This window comes from Podarcis liolepis, assembly GCF_965112155.1.
Source record: "Podarcis liolepis genome assembly, chromosome: 12".
NCBI classification, from domain to species: Eukaryota; Metazoa; Chordata; class Lepidosauria; order Squamata; family Lacertidae; genus Podarcis; species Podarcis liolepis.
In genome coordinates, this window is record NC_139563.1 from 54,289,293 (window position 1) to 54,315,669 (window position 26,377).

The 26,377-nt window shown below is 44.2% G+C and overlaps 1 protein-coding gene across 1 annotated transcript in view; it reads right to left on the reverse strand.

The window, feature by feature from the left end:
• Positions 1-26,377, reverse strand: part of AOAH (acyloxyacyl hydrolase) — a 92,519-nt gene that overhangs the window by 1,037 nt on the left and 65,105 nt on the right. Inside the window, exons 15-21 of the mRNA XM_083468820.1 lie at positions 25,843-25,879; positions 23,996-24,070; positions 19,436-19,608; positions 17,020-17,078; positions 15,189-15,248; positions 13,538-13,634; positions 7,810-7,886 (exon numbers count right to left, since the gene is read on the reverse strand). Of these exons, the coding sequence (XP_083324946.1) occupies positions 7,810-7,886; positions 13,538-13,634; positions 15,189-15,248; positions 17,020-17,078; positions 19,436-19,608; positions 23,996-24,070; positions 25,843-25,879 (578 nt within the window). The remainder of the gene's footprint in view (positions 1-7,809; positions 7,887-13,537; positions 13,635-15,188; positions 15,249-17,019; positions 17,079-19,435; positions 19,609-23,995; positions 24,071-25,842; positions 25,880-26,377) is intronic.

The window sequence follows — 26,377 nt, forward strand, 5'->3', positions numbered from 1 at the left end:
TTCTTTAGCCCCACACAGCCTCTCCCTGCCAGAGGGGTTGCGCGCAGCTATGGCACAAGCCAAGACAGCGAGTGGGATGGATCCCGCTCACTGTCTTGGCTTGTGCCATTAAAAGGTACCCCTGCCCGTACGAGCCAGTTGTGTCCGACTCTAGGGTTGTGCGCCCATCTCACTTAAGAGGCCGGGGGCCAGCGCTGTCCGGAGACACTCCCGGGTCACGTGGCCAGCGTGACGAAGCTGCTCTGGCGAGCCGGCACCAAGTGCAGCACACGGAAACGCTGTTTACCTTCCCGCTATTAAGCGGTACCTATTTATCTACTTGCACTTAGGGTGCTTTCAAACTGCTAGGTGGGCAGGAGCTGGGACCAAAAGACGGGAGCTCACCCCGCCGTGGGGATTCGAACCGCCGACCATACGATCGGCAAGCCCTAGGTGCTGTGGTTTTACCCACAGCGCCACCCGCGTCCCGGATAGCCGCGCGCAACCCCTCCGGCAGGCTAAAGAGGAAGCCAAAACAGCGAGCGGGATCCATCCCACTCACTGTCTTGGCTTGTGCCATAGCCGCGCAGAACCCCTCCGGCAGGGAGAGGTTGTGCGCAGCCTGTACGCTGCTCTTTGGGGCGGGGGGGGGGGGGAATAAGATTTTTTTTTCTTGATTTCCCCCTCTAAAAACTAGGTGCGCCCTATGGAGCGAAAAATATGGTAAGCTGCTAGTTGTGGCACAAAAATGTGCCCAGGAAAAACAAAACTTGGTACCACTAACATGGCCATGAAATTTAATACTTAACAGTCCCTGGTTCATGGAGATTTCTGTAACTATAACATTATGGGCTGCACATTGCTCAGTGAATCTTATGTTTACCAAATGCCTGTTTCCTTAGATTTGTTTGGCTAATACAGGAACAACGCAAACCAAGTTTTTAGTGCATTCGGAGTGCAAAATTGGTTTGAAAGGAAAAGTAGTCCCTGCCGCCTAGCATGCCTTTTACAACAGACTCTCCTATCTAGCTAATGTATGTTTTTACCTGATGCGTTTGACCCACAATTTTAACCTTTCATTTTTGCTATATTAAGGTTGATCTACTTTCATCTCAGAATTTCGCTGGGACTTCAACGACTATGTGACTAAAATTAATAAGGCCAGCCTACATCAATGACACACAGAAACTGTAAAATGTACCTTTAACACATAGTTTTTAGTGATCTTAAACAGATTTCATGTCTTAAACTCCAGGAGATTTTTGTGGCAGCAGGCAAAACCAACATATGTGCATCTTTTCTTTATGAGGAGTGCTAATTTTGTCGCAGGTGCATTTGTTTGGGAGCTATAAGTAACCACTAAACAGGTATAATTCTAGCAAAATCAATTATTGTTTAATAGGAAAATATAATTTTATCTCACGGTTGCATTGTCCCCTGTGTAGGTGGAAAAGTCACATTAAATGGACTACATGGTATTTCAATCTCTTTTCCACCATTGGTAAATAAACATCTCCCTTTCCTGTATTTGAAAAATATACATCACAAATAGCTATTTTTGCCTTAGCAGATTTAGCCTCACCGCTTAAGACTGCAATTACAAACATGTTTACCTGAGAGTAAGTCCAAAGGAACTTACCTGTTAGTAAACACATATAGGATTCTACTCTATGAATAGGGAAAGAGACCAATTTATGTTAATTTGGTTAATCTTGGCTTCCAGCTACTCAACAAATGTAGCAGTTTGGGTGGCTCAAAGTATAAAGAAGATGCTTTCATGAAGGTGATTTCCCTCAAGCAACCTCCCATCAGATGTCAAAGAGATAAATAATTACCTGACATTCAGAAGACATCTTAAGGCAGCCCTGTTCAGGGAGGTTTTTAATATGTAACGCTGTACTATTTTTAACACTTGATTGGGAGCCACCCAGAGTGGCTGGGGAAACTCAGCCAGATGGGCGGGGTATAAATAATAAATTATTATTATTATTATTATTATTATTAACCAGGGGCCAGCAAACTTTCAGCAGGGGGCCAGTCCACTGTCCCTCAGACCTTGTGGGGAGCTGGACTATATTTTTTTTTGGGGGGGGGGGATGAACAAATTCCTATGCCCCACAAATAACTCAGAGATGCATTTTAAATAAAAGCACACATTCTACTTATGTAAAAACACGCTGATTCCCGGACCATCCGTGGGCTGGATTTAGAAGGCGATTGGGCCGGATCCGGCCCCGGGCCTTAGGTTGCCTACCCATGGGATAAGCTCTGGTGTGGCAACCTGAGGTGCTCAGTGATCAAACAGTTAACAACAAAAGAAGGACAACTGAAATTCACAGCACAATTTTATTTAAAAATGTGCTAACATGTCAACAGAAACTTCACCCTCTACGTAATTCTTACTTTCCCTTCCCAAGTTAAACTGAAATGCTGCTAGCTCCATTTCCGCCCTACCATAGAGCTGCCTATATGACTAATTAAATGCTTTTCCAGGTTCACAGAGTTAGATGAGTGCTTCTTTTCAGCTCAGTCTTTTAAAATATGTAAATCAACGCATGAATTTTTCCAGCGTCGGGGTTTTCTGACAAATACATTTTGTCATTTGGAAGGAAAGGGTCCAGTGGCCCTCCAGCTGTGTTCTCCTATCCTTATAAAGTGATTATGATTCTCAGAATAAACTCAGACTGGTCTGCTTGAGCCGGGTGTATTGCCTTAGAGCTTTCTGAAGCATATAAACATTTTGCTTTATTCGGTTGCGCTGAAATGCATGGCTGTGTCGGCAATCAAGCCCTCAAAGCCAGAACTGCCCTTGAAGCTGCTCAGTTACTCAGCCTCCCCGCAGCTTAGATTTGAGGGTTAAGGAAGAAAAGGATGAGGCTATTAAAAAAAGGGAAATATTTATTTTGTAAAAAAAAAAAACCCAACCCAACAGGTGGGCTGGGGGGAGAAGGCTGTACAATCTTGCAAATAAGTCCCATATCTAAAAGCAATCCATCAAAGGACAGTATTAAGAATGGGATTTCTAGGCATAATTTACTGAACAGCAGGTTTATTTTCTCCCAGATGCCAAGTGGTTCTGAAAATTTCACTCAACTTTAAATGGCATCAGCGCACAAGCCATTTATTTCTTCTGACACAGACGACTCTTTCACACTTACTGTGAGCCGAGACGGAGCTGCTTGCACAAAGTGGGATCTCATGTCACGTATCGGAATACAGGAACCACTTATGTGAGTCTTGCTTTCTCCCTCCCAATAGCAATAATAACCAATCATACATTGTTCCAATTGCATATACATTGTGTGCAGGCACTAATTTCATGGGGGTTACATTCCGGGCCCCTGAAATCACGTAAAGTGGGGAGCACTCTCTAAACGCCCTCTTTGCCGCTCTCCCTTCAATCCATACCAAAAATACAGAATCCAAATATATCCACAACTAGAACTGAAGCACTGGAGGAACATGCTGCTGCTGCGCCACCCCACACATTAGCTGTTAGGAGAGGAGGCTGAGCAGCCTAAACAAAGCCCCACTGCATCTCCGGCCATTTAGGGGGCTTTTTCCACCCTAACTGATGGGCTCCAGGGAGGGTCTTATTTCTCAGGGCCATCAATTGGACGTAACGGGTGTGTATAAATGTAAAGGTACCCCTGACCGTTAGGTCCAGTTGCGGACGACTCTGGGGTTGTGGCGCTCATCTCGCTTTATTGGCCGAGGGAGCCGGCGTACAGCTTCTGGGTCGTGTGGCCAGCATGACTAAGCCGCTTCTGGTGAACCAGAGCAGCGCACGGAAACACCGTTTACCTTCCCGCCAGAGCAGTACCTATTTATCTACTTGCACTTTGACGTGCTTTTGAACTGCTAGGTGGGCAGGAGCTGGGACCGAACAATGGGAGCTCACCCCATGACGGGGATTCAAACCGCCGACCTTCCGATCGGCAAGCCCTAGGCTCTGTGGTTTAGACCACAGCGCCACCCACGTCCAACAGGTGTGTATAGTCATATACAAAATGAAATAATGGGTTCCTTCATACCAAAGGAAAAGCAGAGATGGAAAAGGAGAGAGACAGAGAAATGGTTGCAGCCAAGATAAAGGAGATAGACGATTGAATATTTTGTTGATATTTACTTATTCTTTATCCAACTGTTGGTTGGCGAAGAACACTGGCCTCAGTTAAGTGGGAAAGGAACTCCACCTGCACGGTGTTCCTGAATCTGAACACTTGTGGGAAGATCCCACAGGGAAATGGCTCCCACACCACTAGGTAAATATGGGAGAAATGCTGGAAGAAAGTTTGTTTCCAAATTGTAGCCCACGTCTTTCCACATAACTTTTAAAATATAATCTTATTAAAGGAATTGGATGAATACTTTTATTGACTGAATCCCCAGCAGAGCACGCTTGTAACAGGCGTACGATATATTTATTAAACGGACTTCTATTAGTTTAATAGTTATTACTAAGAATATTTTTTAAAAAAATTCAGCATTCTTTCTGTATTCTTTTGAAGGGTATGACAATTAAAGTGGTATTGACTGTCTATATGGAATAGGAACACATATGCAAATGAGACAAAACCCACCAAAGAACGGTATCTGTGTTCAGTGTATTTACAAATATGCTGAGGTTTCAGTAGGGACTGAGGACTAATGTGCTAAATGTTTAACGGAAAGGGAGTTTTGAGGAGGGGTTTGAACAATGTAAGAGGTGGTATTGTGAAGGTGTTCTACGAGAGAGCACCAGGTTTAAGCAGCAGCAAGAGAGAAAAGGGCGGAAGTGACTGAGGGAGCAGGAAAACTTAGGTATGAACTTGCAGAGCTTTCAGTCAGTGGATCAAAAATAGAGATCACCCATTTCCCATACTATTCCAGAAGCCTGCTAACCTTCTGGAGCAGATTTTGGTGGGGTGAAGGAGAAAAGAATATCCTCAAATATTGCCTTGATTTCTGTCCCTCTATCGTTAAGATTCCATTGGATAAAAGAGCAGGGGGACACTGCAAGAAACCAAGTTACAGGGAACCAGGCAGGGGGCCTTCTCAGTGGTGGCACCCGCCCTGTGGAACGCCCTCCCACCAGATGTCAAAGAGAAGAACAACTACCAGACTTTTAGAAGACATCTGAAGGCAGTCCTGTTTAGGGAAGCTTTTAATGTTTAATAGGTTATTGTATTTTAATATTCCGTTGGAAGCCGCCCAGAGTGGCTGAAGAAACCTAGCCAGATGGGTGGGGTATAAATAATAAATTATTATTACTACTACTACTACTAACTGGATATAATACCTCGAGATCACTGAGGGTGGCGGAGCTAGAGGAGCAATAGTCTTGGGCAAGGATCTGTTGGAGTACAAGAAGAGAGAAATGAATGAGGGCAAGGTCAGGGAGGGCTTAGCAGGTAACAGCGCAGGTTTTGTGCTGAATCTGGCAGAGGCAAGGAGCCAATTCAGGAGGTTAAGGAAGGGTGCTGCGTAGTCAGAGCAAATTACTTTGGCAGCAAATTCCAGGGAGAGATGAGGGGGCTGAGATGCAGCAAAGGAAGGCCAGAGAGGAGAAGTCATTAAGGCAGGCGGTGATCAGAACGTTGACTAAAATTTTGTGTCAAGAGAGGGAGGGTTATGTCTTTGCGATCCTGTAAGAGGAGACGCAACCTGACTTAGCGACAGATTGAATATAGGAAGCAAATGAGAAAGGGGGTCAAATATAAAGCCAAGGTTGTGTGCTTGTTTAATATGGTGAATGGCGATGTTATAAATGAATACTGAAGAGGCTTGCTGGGAAAGAGAAGAGCACCAGCCTGGGACACAGTGAGCTTGAGGCAGTGTGAAACATCCAAGCAGAAATATCAGACAGGAAATTTAAAATGCAAAAATGGATGTGGGGAAGATTATGGGGCACAGAAGTGTCAGGGCTAGTTCAGATGCAGGTCATCACTCTAAAGCAGAGACGGACAGGGAATTTAATTCTTTATTCAAGAAAACAGCAAACAGAAGCCTCAAGGCCGGACCAGCTTCCATATGACACCTGCCAGGAAGTTCCTGCTTCCCACTTCTGCTCAGTCCCCTCCTCCTCCAGAAGTTGCCCACATAGGCATCAACTATGGCGGGAGGGAGCCCTTGCTCATTGTTCTGCCACATGCATAGCTCTTCATGTTCTTGGAGATAAGGGAGGACGGGAGCCTAACAGTAGGACAGGCAAGCTGCTGGGAAGCTTCATGTGCAGAGTCTGAACTGCTTTCTGCTCTTGGCTTTTCCCTCTCACTCACACCTGTTGCTTTTTCAGCAGACAACCATCCTCTGCTCAATAGTACCACCCCCCCCCCCAAGTTGATGAGCACTGCCATTCAAATGTTGTCCGTGTGCCATGTCATGTGATCATGCAGGGCGGGGCTTACCTGCCTCCCCAATATTTTATTCAAGTTGGCACCCCTGCTCTGTCTTCAGTGTCCACCCCCCCAGGCTCTTAACCTTCCTCCTCTGAGGCTTCCCCAGGAGGTTGGCCGGCTGGTGCTCCTCCCGCCTCCGGTCATCCAGCCAGTCCCTGACAAGAGGTCATATTATTGTCATCATAACCACCTAGGATTCTCACCCATCCATAAGGTCTGGGTCTGGGCAGGGTTATGCCAATTCAAAAAGACAGTATAAAAATTACGAGGGGACTGGGCAGAGGAGGAGTGGTAGAGACCACCTCCCCATCCTGACCCTTCCAGGGAGGAGGAAGAGGAAGACAGTATAGATGACGACAACAACAACAACAACAACAACAACAACAACAACAACAATAATAGTATATTATTTGTACTCCGCACATCTGGCTGGGTTTCCCCAGCCACTCTGGGTGGCTTCCAACAAGGATTAAAAATACATTAAAATGTCACACATTAAAAACCTCCCTGAACAGGGCTGCCTTCAGATGTCTTCTAAATGTCAGGTAGTTGTTTATCTCTTTGACATCTGGTGGGAGGGCGTTCCACAGGGCGGGTGCCACTACCGAGAAGGCCCTCTGCTTCTTGCAGTGAGGGAACCGCCAGAAGGCCCTCAGCGCTGGACCTCAGCCTCTGGGCAGAACGATGGGGGTGGAGATGCTCCTTCAGGTATACTGGACTGAGGCCGTTTAGGGCTTTAAAGGTCAGCACCAACACTTTGAATTGTACAACAGGGCTTTGAGGGAGGTCACAGCTCAGAGGCAGATGAGGGGGAAAGTTGGGAAATTGTGGGAGAGCCAGAGTAGCTGACTGACATGTCATTCAAAAGCATTCCAGACCCTCCATCTCCCAGAACCTGGTGAGCCTTAAAAGTAGGAGAGCAAAGAGCTCAAAGACAGAAGGCACGTAGCAGCACCCGTGGAGGAGATGATGAGGATGACGAATGAGGGAGATACAGGGGGTGGAGATCCACTCAGGACAACACCATTATCCAAGAAGCTGGGTTCTATAGCCTCTCTCTGGAAAGACTGAAGTAAAAAAGGACAGTATGAAACTTTTCTTTGTCTTTATACTTTCCTGGGCCACCAGCCGGGAGTCACTGACAGCATCCTGACAGAAATCCATTTAGAAAAAATAGTCAAATGGGTTCTAATGTAGAATGTCAAATGCTGTGGTAGAGAGGCGTTATCTTCAGTGTAAAGGTGATGTTGAAAGATGGGCTTGATGAAGTCAACCCAGGAATGTGGGAGAAGCCAAATAAGAGTTCCTTTGTCTGAAGACAGAAAGAGATTGTGGTACATCCAGAATGCCCTTGAGGACCCTCCCCCCCCATTTCCCTTGAGAACACACATTTCTCATTATTGTGCCTTTTGCCTCCTATTCCTACCCACCGCCTTTCTCTGCTACTTACCTGGTTAGGATGAAATCCATCCACAGGTTCTATTAGCTGCCAGGCCTTTCCTCCAGACTTCTGCCACAACTCAGCAACTGTAAATGAGATAATCACAGCAGATTATGCACGGCACGTATAAGCGCCACATCCACTTCACCCAGCCTCACAGGCAGTATTTTTAGCAGATGAGTTGTGCACATGAAGATTATGATGATTTATGAAACATTGTCAGAGCCAATACTGCATCCAATCCCCTTTCCTTCTAGGCGGCATTTAAGCCTTTCCAAGATATTTATGCAAGGTAAACTCTTGGAGCATAAATGCTGGCAGAAGAACACACATTCCGTTCCAAGTAAGAATGAGGCTCACATGAGGCAAAGGTACAAAATACGTAAACTTAATTCTGATTGAACACATTCCGTCTCCTATTCTTCAGCTCCCTCTTCCACAAAATCAAAATTCAAGGTCACTGCTTTCTGGAAACAAAATGGACAGTTGTGGCTATCTATGGGCTTGGATCTGAACCATTTTCATTACTGCATACGACTGGTCCAAACGGTCAAATGTTGCTATGAGGTTCAGATATGCCAAGCCTCATGCCAAAGGTCCCAAACTCTTGGGACATCATGCCTTACTCTGGGCAACCTTCCAAATCCCCCATCTCTGTTCACACTTCAGAGCAGGGGGGAAGGACAGTTTTCTTGCATTGCCAATGTCCCTATAATGTTTCTTACTGGTCCCAGAAGTTTTGCATGGGCTAGCCCTCTGCAGCCTGTATAAAAGGTAAAGGGACCCCTGACAATTAAGTCCACTCAGAAATGACTGGGGTTGCGGTGCTCATCTCGCTTTACTGGCCGAGGTAGCCGGCGTTTGTCCGCAGACAGTTTTTCCAGATCATGCGGCCAGCATGACTAAGCCACTTCTGGAGAACCAGAGCAGCACCCAGAAATGCCATTTACCTTCCCGCCAGAAATGCCATTTACCTTCCCTATTTATCTACTTGCACTTTGACGTGCTTTTGAACTGCTAGGTTGGCAGGAGCAGGGACCGAGCAACGGGAGCTCACCCCATTGTGGGGATTCGAACCGCCGACCTTCTGATCGGCAAGTCCTAGGCTCTGTGGTTTAGACCACAGCGCCACCCGCTTCCCTTCAAATCCCAAATAATCAAAATCCTACCATTTATTAATTTCCAGGTTTTTTTTGGGGGGGGAGGTAGACATATAACAATACAAATCTCCCACAAACTGACAGCTACCATCATTTTCAGTCTATTATGCTCCTACCTGAATACATCAGATTTATTACATGTGAACAAACACATATGACACCCCGCTCTGTGATCTAGATTTTAAAAAACACTTTCCGTGTTGGGAGTTTAAGAGGGTTAAAGGAACTATGACAGACGCTCACTGTGTGCTCACACATTCTTTTTTCCTCACTTTCCACTTTTTCAGGTTTTTAAGCGCTACAAGAGTCTGTGAGCAGCACTGTTAAGAGGAAGGAATTTCTATAGCAGGAATGAGCTTCATGGGGGACTTAAGAAACAGTTTAAAATTCTGGGTGAGGCCTAATCCACAATGAAACCAGTGGCAGGGCTCTCAAACTCCAAAAATTAGGACGTCACCCAAAGCCGGAGGGGTGGAGGGAGAGATTGCAATAGATGCTGAATATTTAATAATACTTTGAGACTCCAAAAAGGGGGTTGCACTAACTTTAGCAAAAAGAAAATGAAAAATAGGTCAGTGAAGAGAGCAGAGGCAGGCGAGAAGGGGAACTGACAAGTGATGCTTCCACTAAGCAGAAGCCTTTAATTGTAAACACGATTATGGGCCTGTGACAAGCATTCCCTAAGGTTGTGTTGCATTTTCTTTTGTTTGCCAACGTGACAAGGTAAACCCCATTGATTTCCCCACCCAACCCAGACTCAATATATTTGGCACTTCGAAGTAATTTGGCTCATCAGCAATCAGATAATGACTCTCATGAAACATTAAGAGGGTATTCAGAATGGTTTTGATTTAAGCGACGGATCCCTTAATAATTTATTGTAAGCGAAGAATAAGTGATTGCATAACTAAGTTTCTCCCTGTTAAGATGAATTTTAACAGGGAGAAATGTAAAGTATTGCACTTGGGCAAAAAAAATGAGAGGCACAAATACAAGATGGGTGACACCTGGCTTGAGAGCAGTACATGTGAAAAGGATCTAGGAGTCTTGGTTGACCACAAACCTGACATGAGCCAACAGTGTGACGCGGCAGCTAAAAAAGCCAATGCAATTCTGGGCTGCATCAATAGGAGTATAGCATCTAGATCAAGGGAAGTAATAGTGCCACTGTATTCTGCTCTGGTCAGACCTCACCTGGAGTACTGTGTCCAGTTCTGGGCACCACAGTTCAAGAAGGACACTGACAAACTGGAATGTGTCCAGAGGAGGGCAACCAAAATGGTCAAAGGCCTGGAAACGATGCCTTATGAGGAACGGCTAAGGGAGCTGGGCATGTTTAGCCTGGAGAAGAGGAGGTTAAGGGGTGACATGATAGCCATGTTCAAATATATAAAAGGATGTCACATAGAGGAGGGAGAAAGGTTGTTTCCTGCTGCTCCAGAGAAGCGGACACGGAGCAATGGATCCAAACTACAAGAAAGAAGATTCCACCTAAACATTAGGAAGAACTTCCTGACAGTAAGAGCTGTTTGACAGTGGAATTTGCTGCCAAGGAGTGTGGTGGAGTCTCCTTCTTGGAGGTCTTTAAGCAGAGGCTTGACAACCATATGTCAGGAGTGCTCTGATGGTGTTTCCTGCTTGGCAGGGGGTTGGACTCGATGGCCCTTGTGGTCTCTTCCAACTCTATGATTCTATGATTCTAAGTAAAAGGAATGTTTAGGAAGCAAAGTCTGTAAGCCTCTTATGCCTGGATTCTGCAAGAAAGATCCACAAGCTGCTGTTTCCTTGCTGGGTTGGCACCCACATGAGTCGACTGAGAGCCAGACGCACATTCATGTAGCCGGTGGTCTACAGATTTTGGCTGGACTAGCCAACCATCCAAAATCTGTATTCTCCACCAACACTGTCCCTTCCTCAATGGAGGAATAGAGTCGTGTTTTTGGCATCATGATGAGCCTCAGGGCCAGCCCACTCATGAGACAATGTGTGGTGACTGCTTCAGGCGGCAGGATCCATAGGGGCAGCAGATGTCAATCTTTCTCTCCTCCCCCCTTCTTCCCTGGCGGGGAGGGGGGTGCACCAAAATGTCTTGCGCTGGCCCTGGGAGAACACAAGGTCAGATCAGAATTCAGCCTCTGGACCAGCGGGGCTTCTGCTAGCAGAAAAAGTCACCCGGGTCCCCTCAATGGTTCTAGTAGTCCCTGTGGAAGCCTTCTCACCATTACTGCTGCTGATGGGGCTGAAACTAGCAAGGGGAGAGGGGAAGTAGGCTGGATCCAGCAAATGTTAAAATCTAAGCCAGGCTAGCTTCCTATGTTGAGGAGATAGCCTGGGTTATGTGCCATTAAGGGAAACAAAGGAAAGAGGAGGTGGCAAATGAGTGGGGCCAGTCCCCCACCTCGTGGTTAGTTAGAAGGACGAAGCCACAAAGTAATGATGCAAAAATTCTGTCTAAAATGTATAAATTGCTGCTTGAATGGCATTTGAAGGATGAAGAGGTTAAGTCGGTTATGATTCACTGGGCCAAAGATTTTGGGTATAATATACAGTTGAGTGATTGAGTGAAATTATGGAAGGAAGGTTTAAAATTTACTGCATGCAATGCCCTAAAAGAAAATGTGATGAAAATGATGTATAGATGGTATATTACACCTGTTAAGTTAGCGAAAATGTATATAGTAATAAATGTTGGAAATGTAAAGAAAAAGAGGGAACATTTTATCACATGTGGTGGGAATGTAAAAAGGTGAAATGCTTCTGGGTGGGAGATGATATATAATGAGCTGAAAAAAATGTTGAAATATACATTTATAAAGAAACCAGAATCATTTCTGTTGGGCATTGTGGGGAGTGATATAAATAGAAAGGAATGAAAGCTCTTTTTATATGCAATAACAGCAGCAAGAATATTATTGGCCCAAAAAAGGAAGCAAGAAGAGTTACCATCGATTGAAGAATGGAGGATGAAGTTAATGGACTATGCAGAATTAGATAAACGAACAGGAAGGATTCGAAACTGGCGAGACCAGAAATTCACGGACGACTGGAGTAAATTTACGTACTATTTGAAAAGTAACTGTGAAGAACAGACAACATTTGTAGGGTTACAAGAAGTTTTGTGAAGAGTATTATTAGAAGTATTGTAAAAATGGATAAGGGATTGTAAAATGGATAAGGGATTGTAAATGGATAAGTATTGTAAAAATGGATGATTTGTTAAGGGATGTAAAGGCAATATAATGCTAAGAAATGCATAAGAAGTGGTTAAAACGGTGGATCATCAGAGGTGCTGATGGAAGTCCGAAAAGATTGTATAAGTGATAAGTCTGTGGTACATTTTATAATTTATATGTTAAAATTAATAAAAAATATTATACCCAAAAAAAAGAAGGACGAAGCCACAAAGTTGAAAGTTGCAGTGATGTGAGCTAGTAGCAAAGCAGCAAGCTTGAGAGCGATTGATTTCTGCGGCTGTGGAAGAAGCAAGACCCTTCTGGGGTGTGGATGCCGCGAGCTCCTCCATCGCAGGCTCAGGTTGTATAGATATGTAAATAAAGACACCACAGACTCTGCTGTCCCTCATTCCCAAAGGAAACACAAACCCGGGGTAAGCGCCTGGAACCCCTGGAATCTCGCACCGCTCTGAGATTGGAGTGGTCTGTTGTTGCTGGATCCGCCTCCCAACGGTCACCTCCTAGAACCCTGTGGCCCTGCTTGCCTCTCTTTTTTGTCACTGCTTGCACATCGGTGCTCTCTGAGCATGCAGGAGAGAGGAGGCAGGGCCACATCCTCCAGCTACCTTGTTTATTATTATTATTATTATTATTATTATTATTATTATTATTAATTTTTATTTATGTCCCACCCTCCACAGCTGAAGCCGGGCTCAGAGCGGCTAACAACAATAAAATAATACAACATTCTAAAATCATTTCATTATAAAATTAATTAAAATCAAATTAATGGCAACCATTGGGCTAGTGTTCTGTGATGATTGCCTAAGAAGGGGGTCAGGCTGTGCCCTGGCCAAAGGCTTGGTGGAACAGCTCTGTCTTGCAGGCCCTGCGGAAAGATGTCAAGTCCCGCAGGGCCCTAGTCTCTTGTGACAGAGCATTCCACCAGATCGGAGCCACAGCCGAAAAAGCCCTGGCTCTGGTTGAGGCCAGCCTAACCTCTCTGTGGCCTAGGACCTCCAAGATGTTTTTGTTTGAAGACCATAAGTTCCTCTGTGGGACATACCAGGAGAGGCGGTCCCGTAGGTACGAGGGTCCTGGGCCGTATTATTATTATTATTATTATTATTATTATTATTATTATTATTATTATTTTATTAGTAGTAGTAGTTATCAATCTTGGGCAAGTGAATGGAGTGCAGCAACAGCTGGTTGTCCCATTCAGGGATTGGGGGCCCCACTGACTGCGCCTTTCCCAAGTCCCACCCCCCAGCACCCAACCCCAGGGGCGTCCTTAGGGAAACGAACAATTGGTATTTGTCTTTTGGACTGGTAGGCATCACTCCTCCCATCTAGCGAGATATATTGAGTGGTTCTTTATTCAGCTCCTCTATAAAAGCTTACCTTCCTTCAGTGGGTAATCCATGTAGAAAACGTCAAAATTGGCATATTTCTCGGATTTTGCCAGCTCCTTCAGGACACTGGAAAGCTGTAAGGCTCTCTGGGGAGTGTCAGGAATCCACAAGAAACATACGCGTGAATTGTTTTATTGCTATGAGAACTCTTACCCCTCTCTGATTGCCAAGAGTCCAGAGCACCTTACAGTAATATGCACAATAAAACAACATGCAAGCTTTGTGTGGCCACACTGCTTTCAGCTTCTGTGCACAAAAACAAGTGTGAAATTAAATCTGCCATTTAACGGTCAAGTCACAGAGCCCCCCTCCCCTTTGCTTGTACAAACAGCTGACCTTGCTTACAACCTTGAACAAAACAGTATTAAAATATTGACACAGTATATAGAGCAACATTCCCCTGCAAGGTTCAGAGCTTCAAAACCAAGGTTTGCATTCAATGCCAGCCTAAGTCATTTCCAGTCGGTAGAAAGACAATTCCCTCTTGGAGCTGCTGTAGGCAAAACTGCTTGAGCGAAAGGACCCTCAAGTGCCACTTTTTGTCAAATTCATTTATAACTGATTCAGATGTCCCAGACCTCACCTGGAGTACTGTGTCCAGTTCTGGGCACCACAGTTCAAGAAGGACACTGACAAACTGGAACGTGTCCAGAGGAGGGCAACCAAAATGGTCAAAGGCCTGGAAACGATGCCTTATGAGGAACGGCTAAGGGAGCTGGGCATGTTTAGCCTGGAGAAGAGGAGGTTAAGGGGTGATATGATAGCCATGTTCAAATATATAAAAGGATGTCACATAGAGGAGGGAGAAAGGTTGTTTTCTGCTGCTCCAGAGAAGCGGACACGGAGCAATGGATCCAAACGACAAGAAAGAAGATTCCACCTAAACATTAGGAAGAACTTCCTGACAGTAAGAGCTGTTTGACAGTGGAATTTGCTGCCAAGGAGTGTGGTGGAGTCTCCTTCTTTGGAGATCTTTAAGCAGAGGCTTGACAACCATATGTCAGGAGTGCTCTGGTGGTGTTTCCTGCTTGGCAGGGGGTTGGACTCGATGGCCCTTGTGGTCTCTTCCAACTCTATGATTCTATGATTCTAAGACAGCACAAACTACAGTTCTTCCTCATGACTGAGCTGCTTCAGACATCATGAGGAGGGGGAGTGCCTGCTTGCAAGCCCCTCCAAGCCAAGCCTCCCTTGCATGTAGAAAGCTAGCACAACAGGGAAAATATTACGCTAGAAGCACTTGATACCTATGCAGGCTGCTTTCAAAAATGTTCATTCTTAGGCAAGGCAGTCCCATAAAACGTCTATTAGCTTGCACCCAACTTTGAAGATTTAAGTGAGATATTACTCTGGGAAAGAACAAGAACTGGCAGGCTATTTTGCTGGCATTTGAACCCCATGTACATTAAGCAGATTGTTTAAATATGTAAGAAACTGAATCCGATCTGAGCATCTTGAACTGAAGCAGAACAAGACAAGCCCTTGGTGATATTAGGAGTCCAGATTTCTTCACTAAAACAGTGGTATAAAATATCCTGCCGTTTAAAACCTTATTTCCTTCTTACAGCAGGAGTCTAAATACAGTCTTTAAAAATAGAATATCTGAATATATTTTAAAATTACTTTTATATTAAACATACCTCTGAGGTCAGGTTCCTAAGAGTGGCATTTGCAGACATCCAGCCAACACATGGAGCAGACTGTGTGAGTGTAGAAAGATTTAAATATTTGTGTGTGTATAATAATAATAATAATAATAATAATAATAATAATAATAAATGTCTATTCACCTTTCCTCTGAAGATGACAAGGTGGTTTATTATTATTATTATTATTATTATTACTACACACACACACACACACACATATACACAAAAAATATATAGTAACAAACAAAAAGAATAGCCCCACACAAACAGTTTAAAAGACCATAGATTGTTTAATTAGCCAAAGGGAGAAGAGGAATGTTTTTGCCTTGCACCTAAAGTTATGTAATGAAGGCACCAGGAGACAGAGAAAAACCTCCATTAACTGGAAGGCTGGAAATGTTATCAAAAACATTGCATGTATTTTTTAAAACAAAGTGTTACTGTTTCAGACCTAGGCAGGAAACATAGAGTGAAGGAGATAATTCAGATTAACAACCGAAATTCAGAAAACAGATGTTCTTAATAGATGTGGACTCAATCGTCCATAATCTCTGGCTTGTTTGAAGAACTTTACTTGTTTGGAGCACTAAAACTCAGGGATGGCCTACAAGAACTTGGGTGCCCTAAACAAAATACTGAAATGAGATTCCCCCTTCTTCTCCCCCAGTTAAGTTTGGAACCTGTCATCACTCCAGGATTTCACCTATTCAATTTGTCCTTGGGGCCTGTTGATCCCAACAAACTTGCTTTTGCCCTGGGCAACACTTTGGTAAGAAACAGCAAGGTATGGGGTCTAGCAGGGGAATCCAACGCTCATCTCCTTCCATTTGCTTCTTCTTCAGAGTTCCACCTTGTGATAAGGCCAGCCCAGTCTAAAAGCCTAGAGATTAGCTCATAGTCTATACTTGCTACATACAGTTACATGCCTAATTACTTTACGCCAGGGGTCAGCAAACTTTTTCAGCTGTGGGCTGGTCCAGCATCCCTCAGACCATGTGGTGGACTGGACAATATTTTGGAAAAAAATAATGAACGAATTCCTATGCCCCACAAATTACCCAGAGATGTACCGTATTTTTCGGCTCATAGGGCGCACCTAGTTTTTGGGGGGCAAAAATAAAATTATTTCCCCCCCAAGGCACGGGGCTGGGGCGGGGGAAGCCCGAGCTTCCCCTGACCCCAGCCCCCAGAACAGACTGCTCTGCGCAAGCCGTGGGAGGGCTCCCGCAGCTTGTGCAGAGCTACCCGAAGCCCCGGCGCGACTGCTCAGCGCGCCCGGGCTTCGGGGTGCAGGCAGCTCTGCGCAAGCCGTGGGAACCCGGCGGTAACTCCTGCGGGCTCCCAAGGCTTGCGGAGAGCACCGACCCCTCTCGCTCTTTAGGCTTCAGCAAAAGCCTGCATTTGCTCCATAGGACGCACACACATTCCCCCTTCATTTTTGGAGGGGAAAAAGTGCGTCCTATAGGGCTAAAAATATGGTATTTTAAATAAAAGCACACATTCTATTCATGTAAAAACACCAGGCAGGCCCCACAAATAACCCAGAGATGCATTTTAAATAAAAGGACACATTCTACCCATGTAAAACCACACTGATTCCCGGACCGTCCACAGGCCGGATTGAGAAGGCAATTGGGCCACATCCGGCCCCCGGGCCTTAGGTTGCCTACCCCTGCTTTACGCTCTTCCTAAAGGAAGGTCCGTTTACGAACCTCACAAACTTCCACCACAACTAGATGTCAAACCAACAGAAGGCACCACCTCTCATACTCAGCTTTTTTCAGCCCAAGATGTAATTGCATTGGACATTGAGGCAACTTACCTGTAGACAGCTGAGAAACGAGAAAAAATGTTCGTATGTGACATCTTTGTTCAGCTGGCCTGGAAAACAGAAATATTTTCAAAACTGACCACGTGAAAACATATCACGTCCCTTGCTGGAAACGCATTAGAAATCTGCCTGGCGAGAGCATCTAAGTGAACGTGTTTGGGCTTAACTCAGGGAGAGGAATCTCACTTCTGACCTTTGCATGTTGAGCATGAAAATCTCAAGTGATTCTCATTGTGTTCAGTGCTTAGAAGCATCCCTATGGCTGGGAGACTTCCATTATCAACACACAAAGGTCAGAAGTGGAGCTGTGGGAGAAGGGGACATTGTGGCTTGGTATGCAACCCAAGTCTACATGCATCCACCTAAAAGCATGAAAAAGACTAAGAATTTCACTGTATGTGCTCAGGCACCCAAGTACATAGGCGCCGACTCCATGGGGCCTGAGGGGGCCCGAGCCCCCTCAAAAATTCGTTTGGGGGGGCTCCGCCCCCCCAATAATCTCGGGCGCCCCTGCCCCAGCCCAAAATGCACAGGGTCGGGCTGCATGCCTCCTGCCCTCCCTCCCGAGCAAAAGCTCCACCCAATTTCCTTCCAAGCTGATTAATAGGCGCAGCACGCTCTCCCCTATTCGCTCACGAGGAGGCGGCGCCACTTTATCTGCATATTCATGAGCTTATTTATTATTCATGAGCTTTCCCGCCCCCCCCCCCCCAATATTTTTTATAAGTCCGCGCCCCTGCCCAAGTACATAGAATAGGTAGCCAGCCCTCGGACGCTCTCCCTCCTTTGATATTTCCTGCCACTATCACTATATTCATTAGTGTACAGTGGCTATTTTGATAGCTGGCATATGTACACGACAATCCTCATGAAGATTTGGCATAGGCAACGGTGCCAAAATTAGGTATAAGGCAATTAATAGCAGTTTGTCTCATTATTGGATCTGTAATCTGCAGCAACTTCAGGCTTCTTTAGTTTTAGCTAAAAGCTGTGCACAAAGCCTAGTGCTTGTTTGCTTTACCTTCCAGCTTTTCTCCAATGTTTTGGGATAAGCTAAGGTTCATAAGGCCTTTTATGCTCTCCACAACTTTGTGAAGCAAAGCTGAGCAGTATGACTTGCCCAAGTTCGCTCAGACACTTACACAGCTATGTAAGGATTCAAAATGAGCTCTCTTTGGTCCCATTCATATATATCCTTTGTAACTGCTGCTGCAAATAAACTCCCTCAGGCTGATTCACACAATGTATTTGCAATACACTATATAGCAGGCATAGGCAAACTCGGGCCTCCAGATGTTTTCGGACTACAACTCCCATGATCCCTAGCTAGCAGAACCAGTGGTCAGGGATGATGGGAACTGTAGTCTCAAAACACCTGGAGGGCCGAGTTTGCCTATGCCTGCTATATAACCTACCATAGGCTTTATTGCTGCCCCTTCACATCTGTGTCTCAAGTCACATTACACACACACACACACACACACACACACATATACACATGTCTTCTTTACTTCTGCATATACACTTTTTCCACCTCTATTCTCAGCCAATTAAGCTAACAAGAGATCAGAGTCACATAATATTCAGTTCAAATCCCAGGGTTGAGTGACCGATACCCATTAACAAGCCTTTCACTCTCCAAAACCAATCTAGCTTTTTCACATCAAGGAGGAAGATTAAAGACGACTGTGTGCATCCATGGCTTTTTTATACCTCACATAGGTTGGGCTTTAAAGGTGGAAATAATGCATTCTGTCACAGAAAGAAACATACGTCTTCTGTTCAGGTGACCTAAATTCAAGTATTGTGAAACTCACATCAGGCTTCCCATAACATGCTCTATATTAAGAAATGTTTATATTTGATCATTTGTCTCGTAGTTTTTTCTCCTTCTCGGATCAGGATAATGAATTACAGTATCTTAAGCTGAACTCCTACATGCCCTTACCAAGGAATAAGTCCCAGTGAATTCACGGCACCCAGCTGGAAGCGCTAAAACCTATCAATCAGGCAGTCTGCCTTTGACACAATTGGGAAAAGAGACATTTGTAAAACATTTAAAGTTTAGAAAGAAATAATACAAAAGGGCGGGGAGATTTATTTATTTTTTTGCCAAAGAAGGCACTGGTGGAATTTTCAGCTATGACCACAAAAACCGTAATCACCAAAGCCCAAACAGAGTTGTCCTTTATATATCTTAAGTATGGTATGCCCACTATCTAGTATAAAGCAGGACAACGTGCTTTCACTGAAAGGAGGAGGAGTTGTAAATTTTGCAACTTGCACAAATCTGAGGGTCCCAGAAGAGCCACGTGGTGAACAAACTGGCACACAGAATCCCAGTTCTGCCATTTCATAGCACCTCCGCAGCACCATCACATCTAAGAAAGAAAGTTGGCGTATTTACCAAGAGGGTAGAATCGATCGTGCAAGTTATCCCACAGAAAGCGGCCGTCTACCAAACCGGTTAAAAGCACATGGCTCCCTTTGGGAAGGAGGCCGTTGAGATGTTGCAGAGCCTGCATAACACTGGCGCGCATCTGCTCGGGCCGTGTCATGTGTTCAACAGTGTCAGGATACCTAAGAAAGAAAAAGACCACACGGTGCTTAGGCAAGGAACAGCAAGAGCAAAACGGCTAGATGGTCTCCTGTTTGGCTACGCTTTGGGTTGTAGCCTTATTGGAGTTCACCGATTGGGTCTGCGTTGCTCCTGGACAGGAGGAAGGAAGTCAAATGACACCGAGGGTTGGTTCAGAGAAAGAGTTCTTTATTTCTGCTCTCCGGAACAGCAGAAAGGCACTTGTGTGGTGTGTCCACAGCAAGTCCAAAGAAATGAGAAATTTCATGTAGTATAGAATCATAGAATCATAGAATCATAGAGTTGGAAGAGACCACAAGGGCCATCGAGTCCAACCCCCTGCCAAGCAGGAAACACCATCAGTGCACTCCTGACATATGGTTGTCAAGCCTCTGTTTAAAGACCTCCAAAGTAGGAGACTCCACCACACTCCTTGGCAGCAAATTCCACTGTCAAACAGCTCTTACTGTCAGGAAGTTCTTCCTAATGTTTAGGTGGAATCTTCTTTCTTGTAGTTTGGATCCATTGCTCCGTGTCCGCTTCTCTGGAGCAGCAGAAAACAACCTTTCTCCCTCCTCTATGTGACATCCTTTTATATATTTGAACATGGCTATCATATCACCCCTTAACCTCCTCTTCTCCAGGCTAAACATGCCCGGCTCCCTTAGCCGTTCCTCATAAGGCATCGTTTCCAGGCCTTTGACCATTTTGGTTGCCCTGCTCTGGACACGTTCCAGTTTGTCAGTGTCCAGTTTGTCAGTGTCCTGAGGATATATATATCCTCCAGGCACCCTCTCCCCCAGGAATCCAACCAAGTCAGCCTATACACGCATGTTGACATCACATATGTTCCTGCTCCGATATTCTTCACCATAAAAGGGTATTCCTTCCTGTACTTCTGACCATAAAAGGATATTCCTGTTCCTACTCTTATCTTGGAGCAAGAGGTCACCATCTCCAAGAACACACTCTGGCACTGTTCCCGGACTAGGTCTGTGTGTCAGCATGTCAGATAAGCCCTAGGCATGTCATCCCTATTCCACTTGGAACAGCCAAGGTCACAAACTGATAAAGGAGAGGGCTCTGAGCACTTGTTTATACAGCCGGGTTTTTGTTTATGCATTGACTCAGAGCTCAAGTTAAATGGTTTAGCTAAGGAAAAATAGGGATTTTGGTGCCCATTTCAAACTGCCCGCACAGTCAGTTTTGGGTTTGCGAAACCCATTCCTTCAGGGTGATCTGTTTGGATGCGTTACTGGAGGGGTTAAACATGGGCTAGATCAGCTTGCACGACTTGTGAGTCAGCTGCTTGGTCCTCCCCATTCTTGCAGTTCCAGGCATTTGTCAAGACTAGGAGGGTTACTGAACCCCAGCGGCTGCCATAAGCGGCTGGCAGGCTACAAGAAACGATGGATCATCAAGCTGTGCAGGCTGGGACTAGATGGTTAATTGGGGCCACTCCGACCCCGTTATTCCATGCAGAATTTCAAGAGTTTAGTGCCGGATGTGCCTCATGTGTCCCAACAAAGCTGGGATGTATCCTTGTTAAGAAGCAATGGTTCTGAAAGATTAAAAGTTAAATATTGACATGTGTCTCCATCTGTAGATGCATACTGTCTCACAGCAGTTAACAGAAGCCCTTAGAAGATCAAGCATTTTCAGAACTGGGGAGCTTGGGCAGAGAAGCCTTTATCATGGCTGATTTACCATTAAGGGAGTTTAATCTTTTTTCTGTTATTTCTTTCAGTTGTCCCTCATTTCAAAGCACAGATTGCCTCTGGCCCCAATCAGTCAGCTCTTGTTTCCTTCTCGTTATCATGCCTTTATGTCACAGATAAAATACAGCAATGGGAAAAGAAAGCGGCAGAGATGATCAGTTAGTGGAAAAACAGCAAATCTAACAATTTTGCTTGCTTCCCTTCTCCCTTAAAAAAACCCAGAACCCCACTGCGCATTCATTTTTTTCCATGTTTCTTTTTTATTATTATTTCGCTGTCCTACATTCGTGCCTTGGTAGCCTGTGAGATATGCACCATCTGTCTATATTTTTGTACATCCTCCTCATTTGGACATTGCAATTTGGGTTCTGCTGGGAAAGCACATGATTCGCCAATTTCATTATCTCTGTCACTTACAAATGCCTGTATTTCTCAATCTCTCACTTGCCACCTTGGCATGAAATATTGGCAGTTAACTGTGCTTTGGCTGAGGTGTGATTCTGCAGCACAGAAGCCACAGCACTTACTTCAGCTAGAAACAGAGACCTGAATTAGACCAGGAGAGGGATGCATTATTCCAATCAACATGGCTCTAAATACCAGTTTAATAGGATAGTGAAATACTGTCACTTGTTAATTAAAACAACCGCCATTTTTAAAGAAAAAAACCAGCAACCGGTATCTGTTATGAATGCTTCTGTTTCACTATATCTGCATATTAATTCCTGGATGATGAATGTATAGTTTGATAGCCAAAAAACCCACATCTCTGTTTTGTGAGTTGGCAAAGATTTTGATGGTGCGAAAGCCAAGGGTGGGTTTAGGGAAAAGTACTGTACACATTCTAGTGGACTTTTATAGATCAGTTATTTCATTGCATGCCCCTGCCCCCTCTTTTCCCAGTACTATTTTCCGAACAGATTTATCCCAGTGCCTTTTTAAAGGAAGTTATCATCGTGAAAAGTAACAGGAACTAGCCAACAGCTTCCCTTGAGATCACAGCTAGACTTGAACAAGGGCAAGCATTAATGTTTCATTCTTTTGCAGAATATGATGCATTCTCTTTCTGATACAAAGGTCTGGGATTCTTGTGGAACTCGTGCAGTTTCAAAAACCTAGGCACTAACAGCATACTAAAACCATCCAAATGGAAGTAAGAATAATAAAAAACAAACAAACAGAAAGACAAAGCAAGAAAGAATTAATGGCACAACTTGCTGGAGTAACATTTGTGAGATATTGCAGGGAGAGGGTAAGGTAGGCACTTGCGTCTGAAAAGAAACAAAACAAAAACTCCTCTTGTCACATTAATGGTGCAAATGGACAATATGGCATCAACACAGGCCATTTACTTAAATGTCAATATTCCCAAGTGAGGGTGAAAGAAACGCAACAGGATTAGATACTCCATTCTAAGTTTTGTATAGTGAACTCGAGAGCTTGGTATTTCGTATTATTTTGCCTTCATTTATTTCCATTCATGATACCATGGAAGTACACTGCAGCTCAGCCAATGTCAAGCATTACTGACTAGCTATTTAGACTCACAATATTGAGCTTTTGACATAGTAGCAAACCACTGCACAATGTAAATCTTCTATTATGGTAACTAATACCTCAGTACTATTGTTATTGTTGTTATTATTAAACTGCTTCTACTTGTGGGCTGCCTGTCATTTATATAACCAAACAATCTCATGATTGGCACATTCTCACTAAATATGAGTTTATTTGGGAACATTCATGAATATTTGGTGTATCTGGATACAAATATTAAGCTCGTATTCCAGTATAGAATATATTTTACGCCACTCATTCTTTCTAAAGCTTTTTATGATTATTACAATTATTTTTTTATTATCTTGTAGTTTTATTATTTCTGTTTACGACTGTCTTTTGTACTACGTTAGTTTGATGTTTTGTTCGTTAGAGTAATTTTTCTAACAACAAGTAGTAGCGGTATTTCAGCAGAACAAAATGACTGAAATGCCATAGCCAGGAAACATCCTGCAAAAATAGTCATAAACTATCCCTCCCCATCTCTCCACCTGTCTCTCTCTCTAAAGAGGTAAACAATTTAGTTATAAAAGCAGTAGAATGCCATACATGCACAAACCATTTAAATATACCAGAATGTACACCTAAGCACTTGTGTGTCCCCACGCCAACAAGATCAGATAATTCTATCAGGGATGTTACACAAATGATAATTAAAATGTGCCCTGCATATATTGGTTTTTACACCTGTTTAACTATCATGCTTTTCACATGCAGTGGTACCTTGGTTTACCAACTTAATCTGTTCTGGAAGTCCGTTCTTAAACCAAAGCGTTCTTAAACCAAGTCATGCTTTCCTATAGCAGCGGGGGATTCAATTTACAAATGGAACACACTCAACAGGAAGCGAAACATGTTCTTATTCCAAGGCAAAGTTCACAAACCAAAACACCTACTTCCGGGTTTGTAGCGTTCTTAATCCAAGTTGTTCATAAACTAAGCTGTTCTAAAACCAAGGTACCCGCTGTACATTCCCCCCCTCCCCCGAGAAACCTCAATATTCTTGTTTAGAGAACTATAATTTCCAGAGTTCTCTGGGAAGGGGGAAATGACTATTAAATTAGTTCAAGTGTAATGGAGATATACCCAATGTTATATTTTCTTAAAACCTTACCCATTGCAGACGTCATTTCCAATCATTGAAAAGATAACTATTGCAGGCTTGTCAAACTGTTGACTTCTTGCCAAGCTGGAAATAAAAGATAAATGAAAACTCAGTGTTAAAATTCTACTCATGAACAATTGAACAATTCTCTCTGGGTTGTATCTAACTCAGAGCAGATCCAATGAAATAAATGGACATGTCTAACTTAGGTCCACTGATTTAAGTAGGTCTACTCTGAGTATGACTTAGATATAACCCTCTCTTTCCCTCTATAACAACGCACAGTACGTTCCTATTACACAAAACTTACTAATGCAATATAATTTTATAAGGGTATACAGCAAATAGATGAGGCTTTAAGATCACGCTGCTCATCAATATAACCAATGACAACTGGTGATGACAATGATAATAATAGAATCAAAGAACTGTAGAGTTGGAAGGGATCCTGAGGGTTTTCTACTCCAACCACCTTCAAGGCCCACAGCCATCCCTGGGTGGTCTTGAACCACCAACCTTCCGGTTAACAGCCATACACACTCACCCATTGTGCCATGGGAGGGACACTTAGTTTTTCTTTAACATAGCAGCTTCTCATAGTAAGCATGTACTTACTATGTGCACTATGACATATACTATGACATATACACAGCTTTCCCTATAGGGACCTGGTAAGGTCACACCACCAGTTATAGGAGCCTAGGCGCCAAGGGGTCTTTGTCCCCCAATTAAGTATTTGTGGGGCCCGGGGGCCTCCAAAGTTGACGGGCATTATCATTGTCATACCCCATCATTCTGCCCGGACACTGAGGTCCATCGCCGAGGGCCTTCCCTCACTGCGAGAAGCCAAGTTACAGGGAACCAGGCAGAGAGCTTTCTCAGTGGTGGCACCCACCCTGTGGAACACCCTCCCACCAGATGTCAAAGAGAACAACTACCAGACTTTTAGAAGACATCTGAAGGCAGCCCTGTTTAGGGAAACTTTTAATGTTTGATGCATTACTGTATTTTAATATTTTGTTGGAAGCCACCCAGAGTGGATGGGGAAGCCCAGCCAGATGGGCAGGGTATAAATAAATTATTATTACAGTGGTACCTCAGGTTACATACGCTTCAGGTTACGGACTCCACTAACCCAGAAATAGTACCTCGGGTTGAGAACTTTGCTTCAGGATGAGAACAGAAATCGTGCTCCGGCGGCGCAGCAGCAGCGGGAGGCCTCATTAGCTAAAGTGGTGCTTCAGGTTAAGAACGGTTTCAGGTTAAGAACGGACCTCCAGAACGAATTAGGTACTTAACCCGAGGTACCACTGTATTATAATTATTATTATTATTATTAAAATGTGTGACCATGTCATGTGTGGGGTGGGGCTTACCTGCCCCCCCCAATATTTTATTCAAGTTGGCACCGCTGCCATCTAATTCAGTATTGTCAACTGTGTGGTACTCCAGGGATTCAAGCTGCAGCTTTTCTCAGACTAACCTGGAGATGGCAGGGATTGAACCTTGGTTCAAGCAGTTGCTCAACCACTGAGCTATAGCCCTTCCCCAAATAGATTTAGGCAAAGGAACTTTCAAGCTACTTCAGAGATGAAAACCACTGGTTTGGATGGATTTAACATATTAGACATTAAAACATTAACTATGAACAGGATTGGACAAATTCATGGAGGATACATCAAGCAACAACTATTGTCATGTTAGCCAAATGGAATCTCAGCCTCTGAATGTTTGCATAGTGCCTCTGGACTTTCAAGTAGCAAAGTGATGGTGGCGTAGCTGGGGCCTTGCATTGTCCTGCAGCTAGCTATTTAAACTATGGATCAAATAGTTCAAATCCCCCATTAACTATTTACCTCTTGACAAGCTCTAGGACGTTTTGCGAAGAGCCACCTAGATGATCAAAGGCAATGAAGAAAAGAGAATTTAACACAGCTTAAGTAACAAGACTTGTGAAAGGCATGAAACATCCAATGAAATAAGGTCCGCTTGAAACTGGTGAGATTTGAGTGAATTGTGATTAACTTTGGGGGATCATATCCAGCTGGAAAGCTGGACCTACTATTTCCCAACTGAAGCAAGTCAACTTTTCATAACCTACTAGGCTTCTCAGGCAAGCAGAAGAAGAAGAAGAAGAAGAAGAAGAAGAAGAAGAAGAAGAAGAAGAAGAAGAAGAAGAAGAAGAAGAGTTTGGATTTGATATCCCGCCTTTCACTCCCTTTAAGGAGTCTCAAAGCGGCCAACAATCTCCTTTCCCTTCCTCCCCCACAACAATCACTCTGTGAGGTGAGTGGGGCTGAGAGACTTCAGAGAAGTGTGACTGGCCCAAGGTCACCCAGCAGCTGCATGTGGAGGAGCGGAGACGCGAACCCGGTTCCCCAGATTACGAGA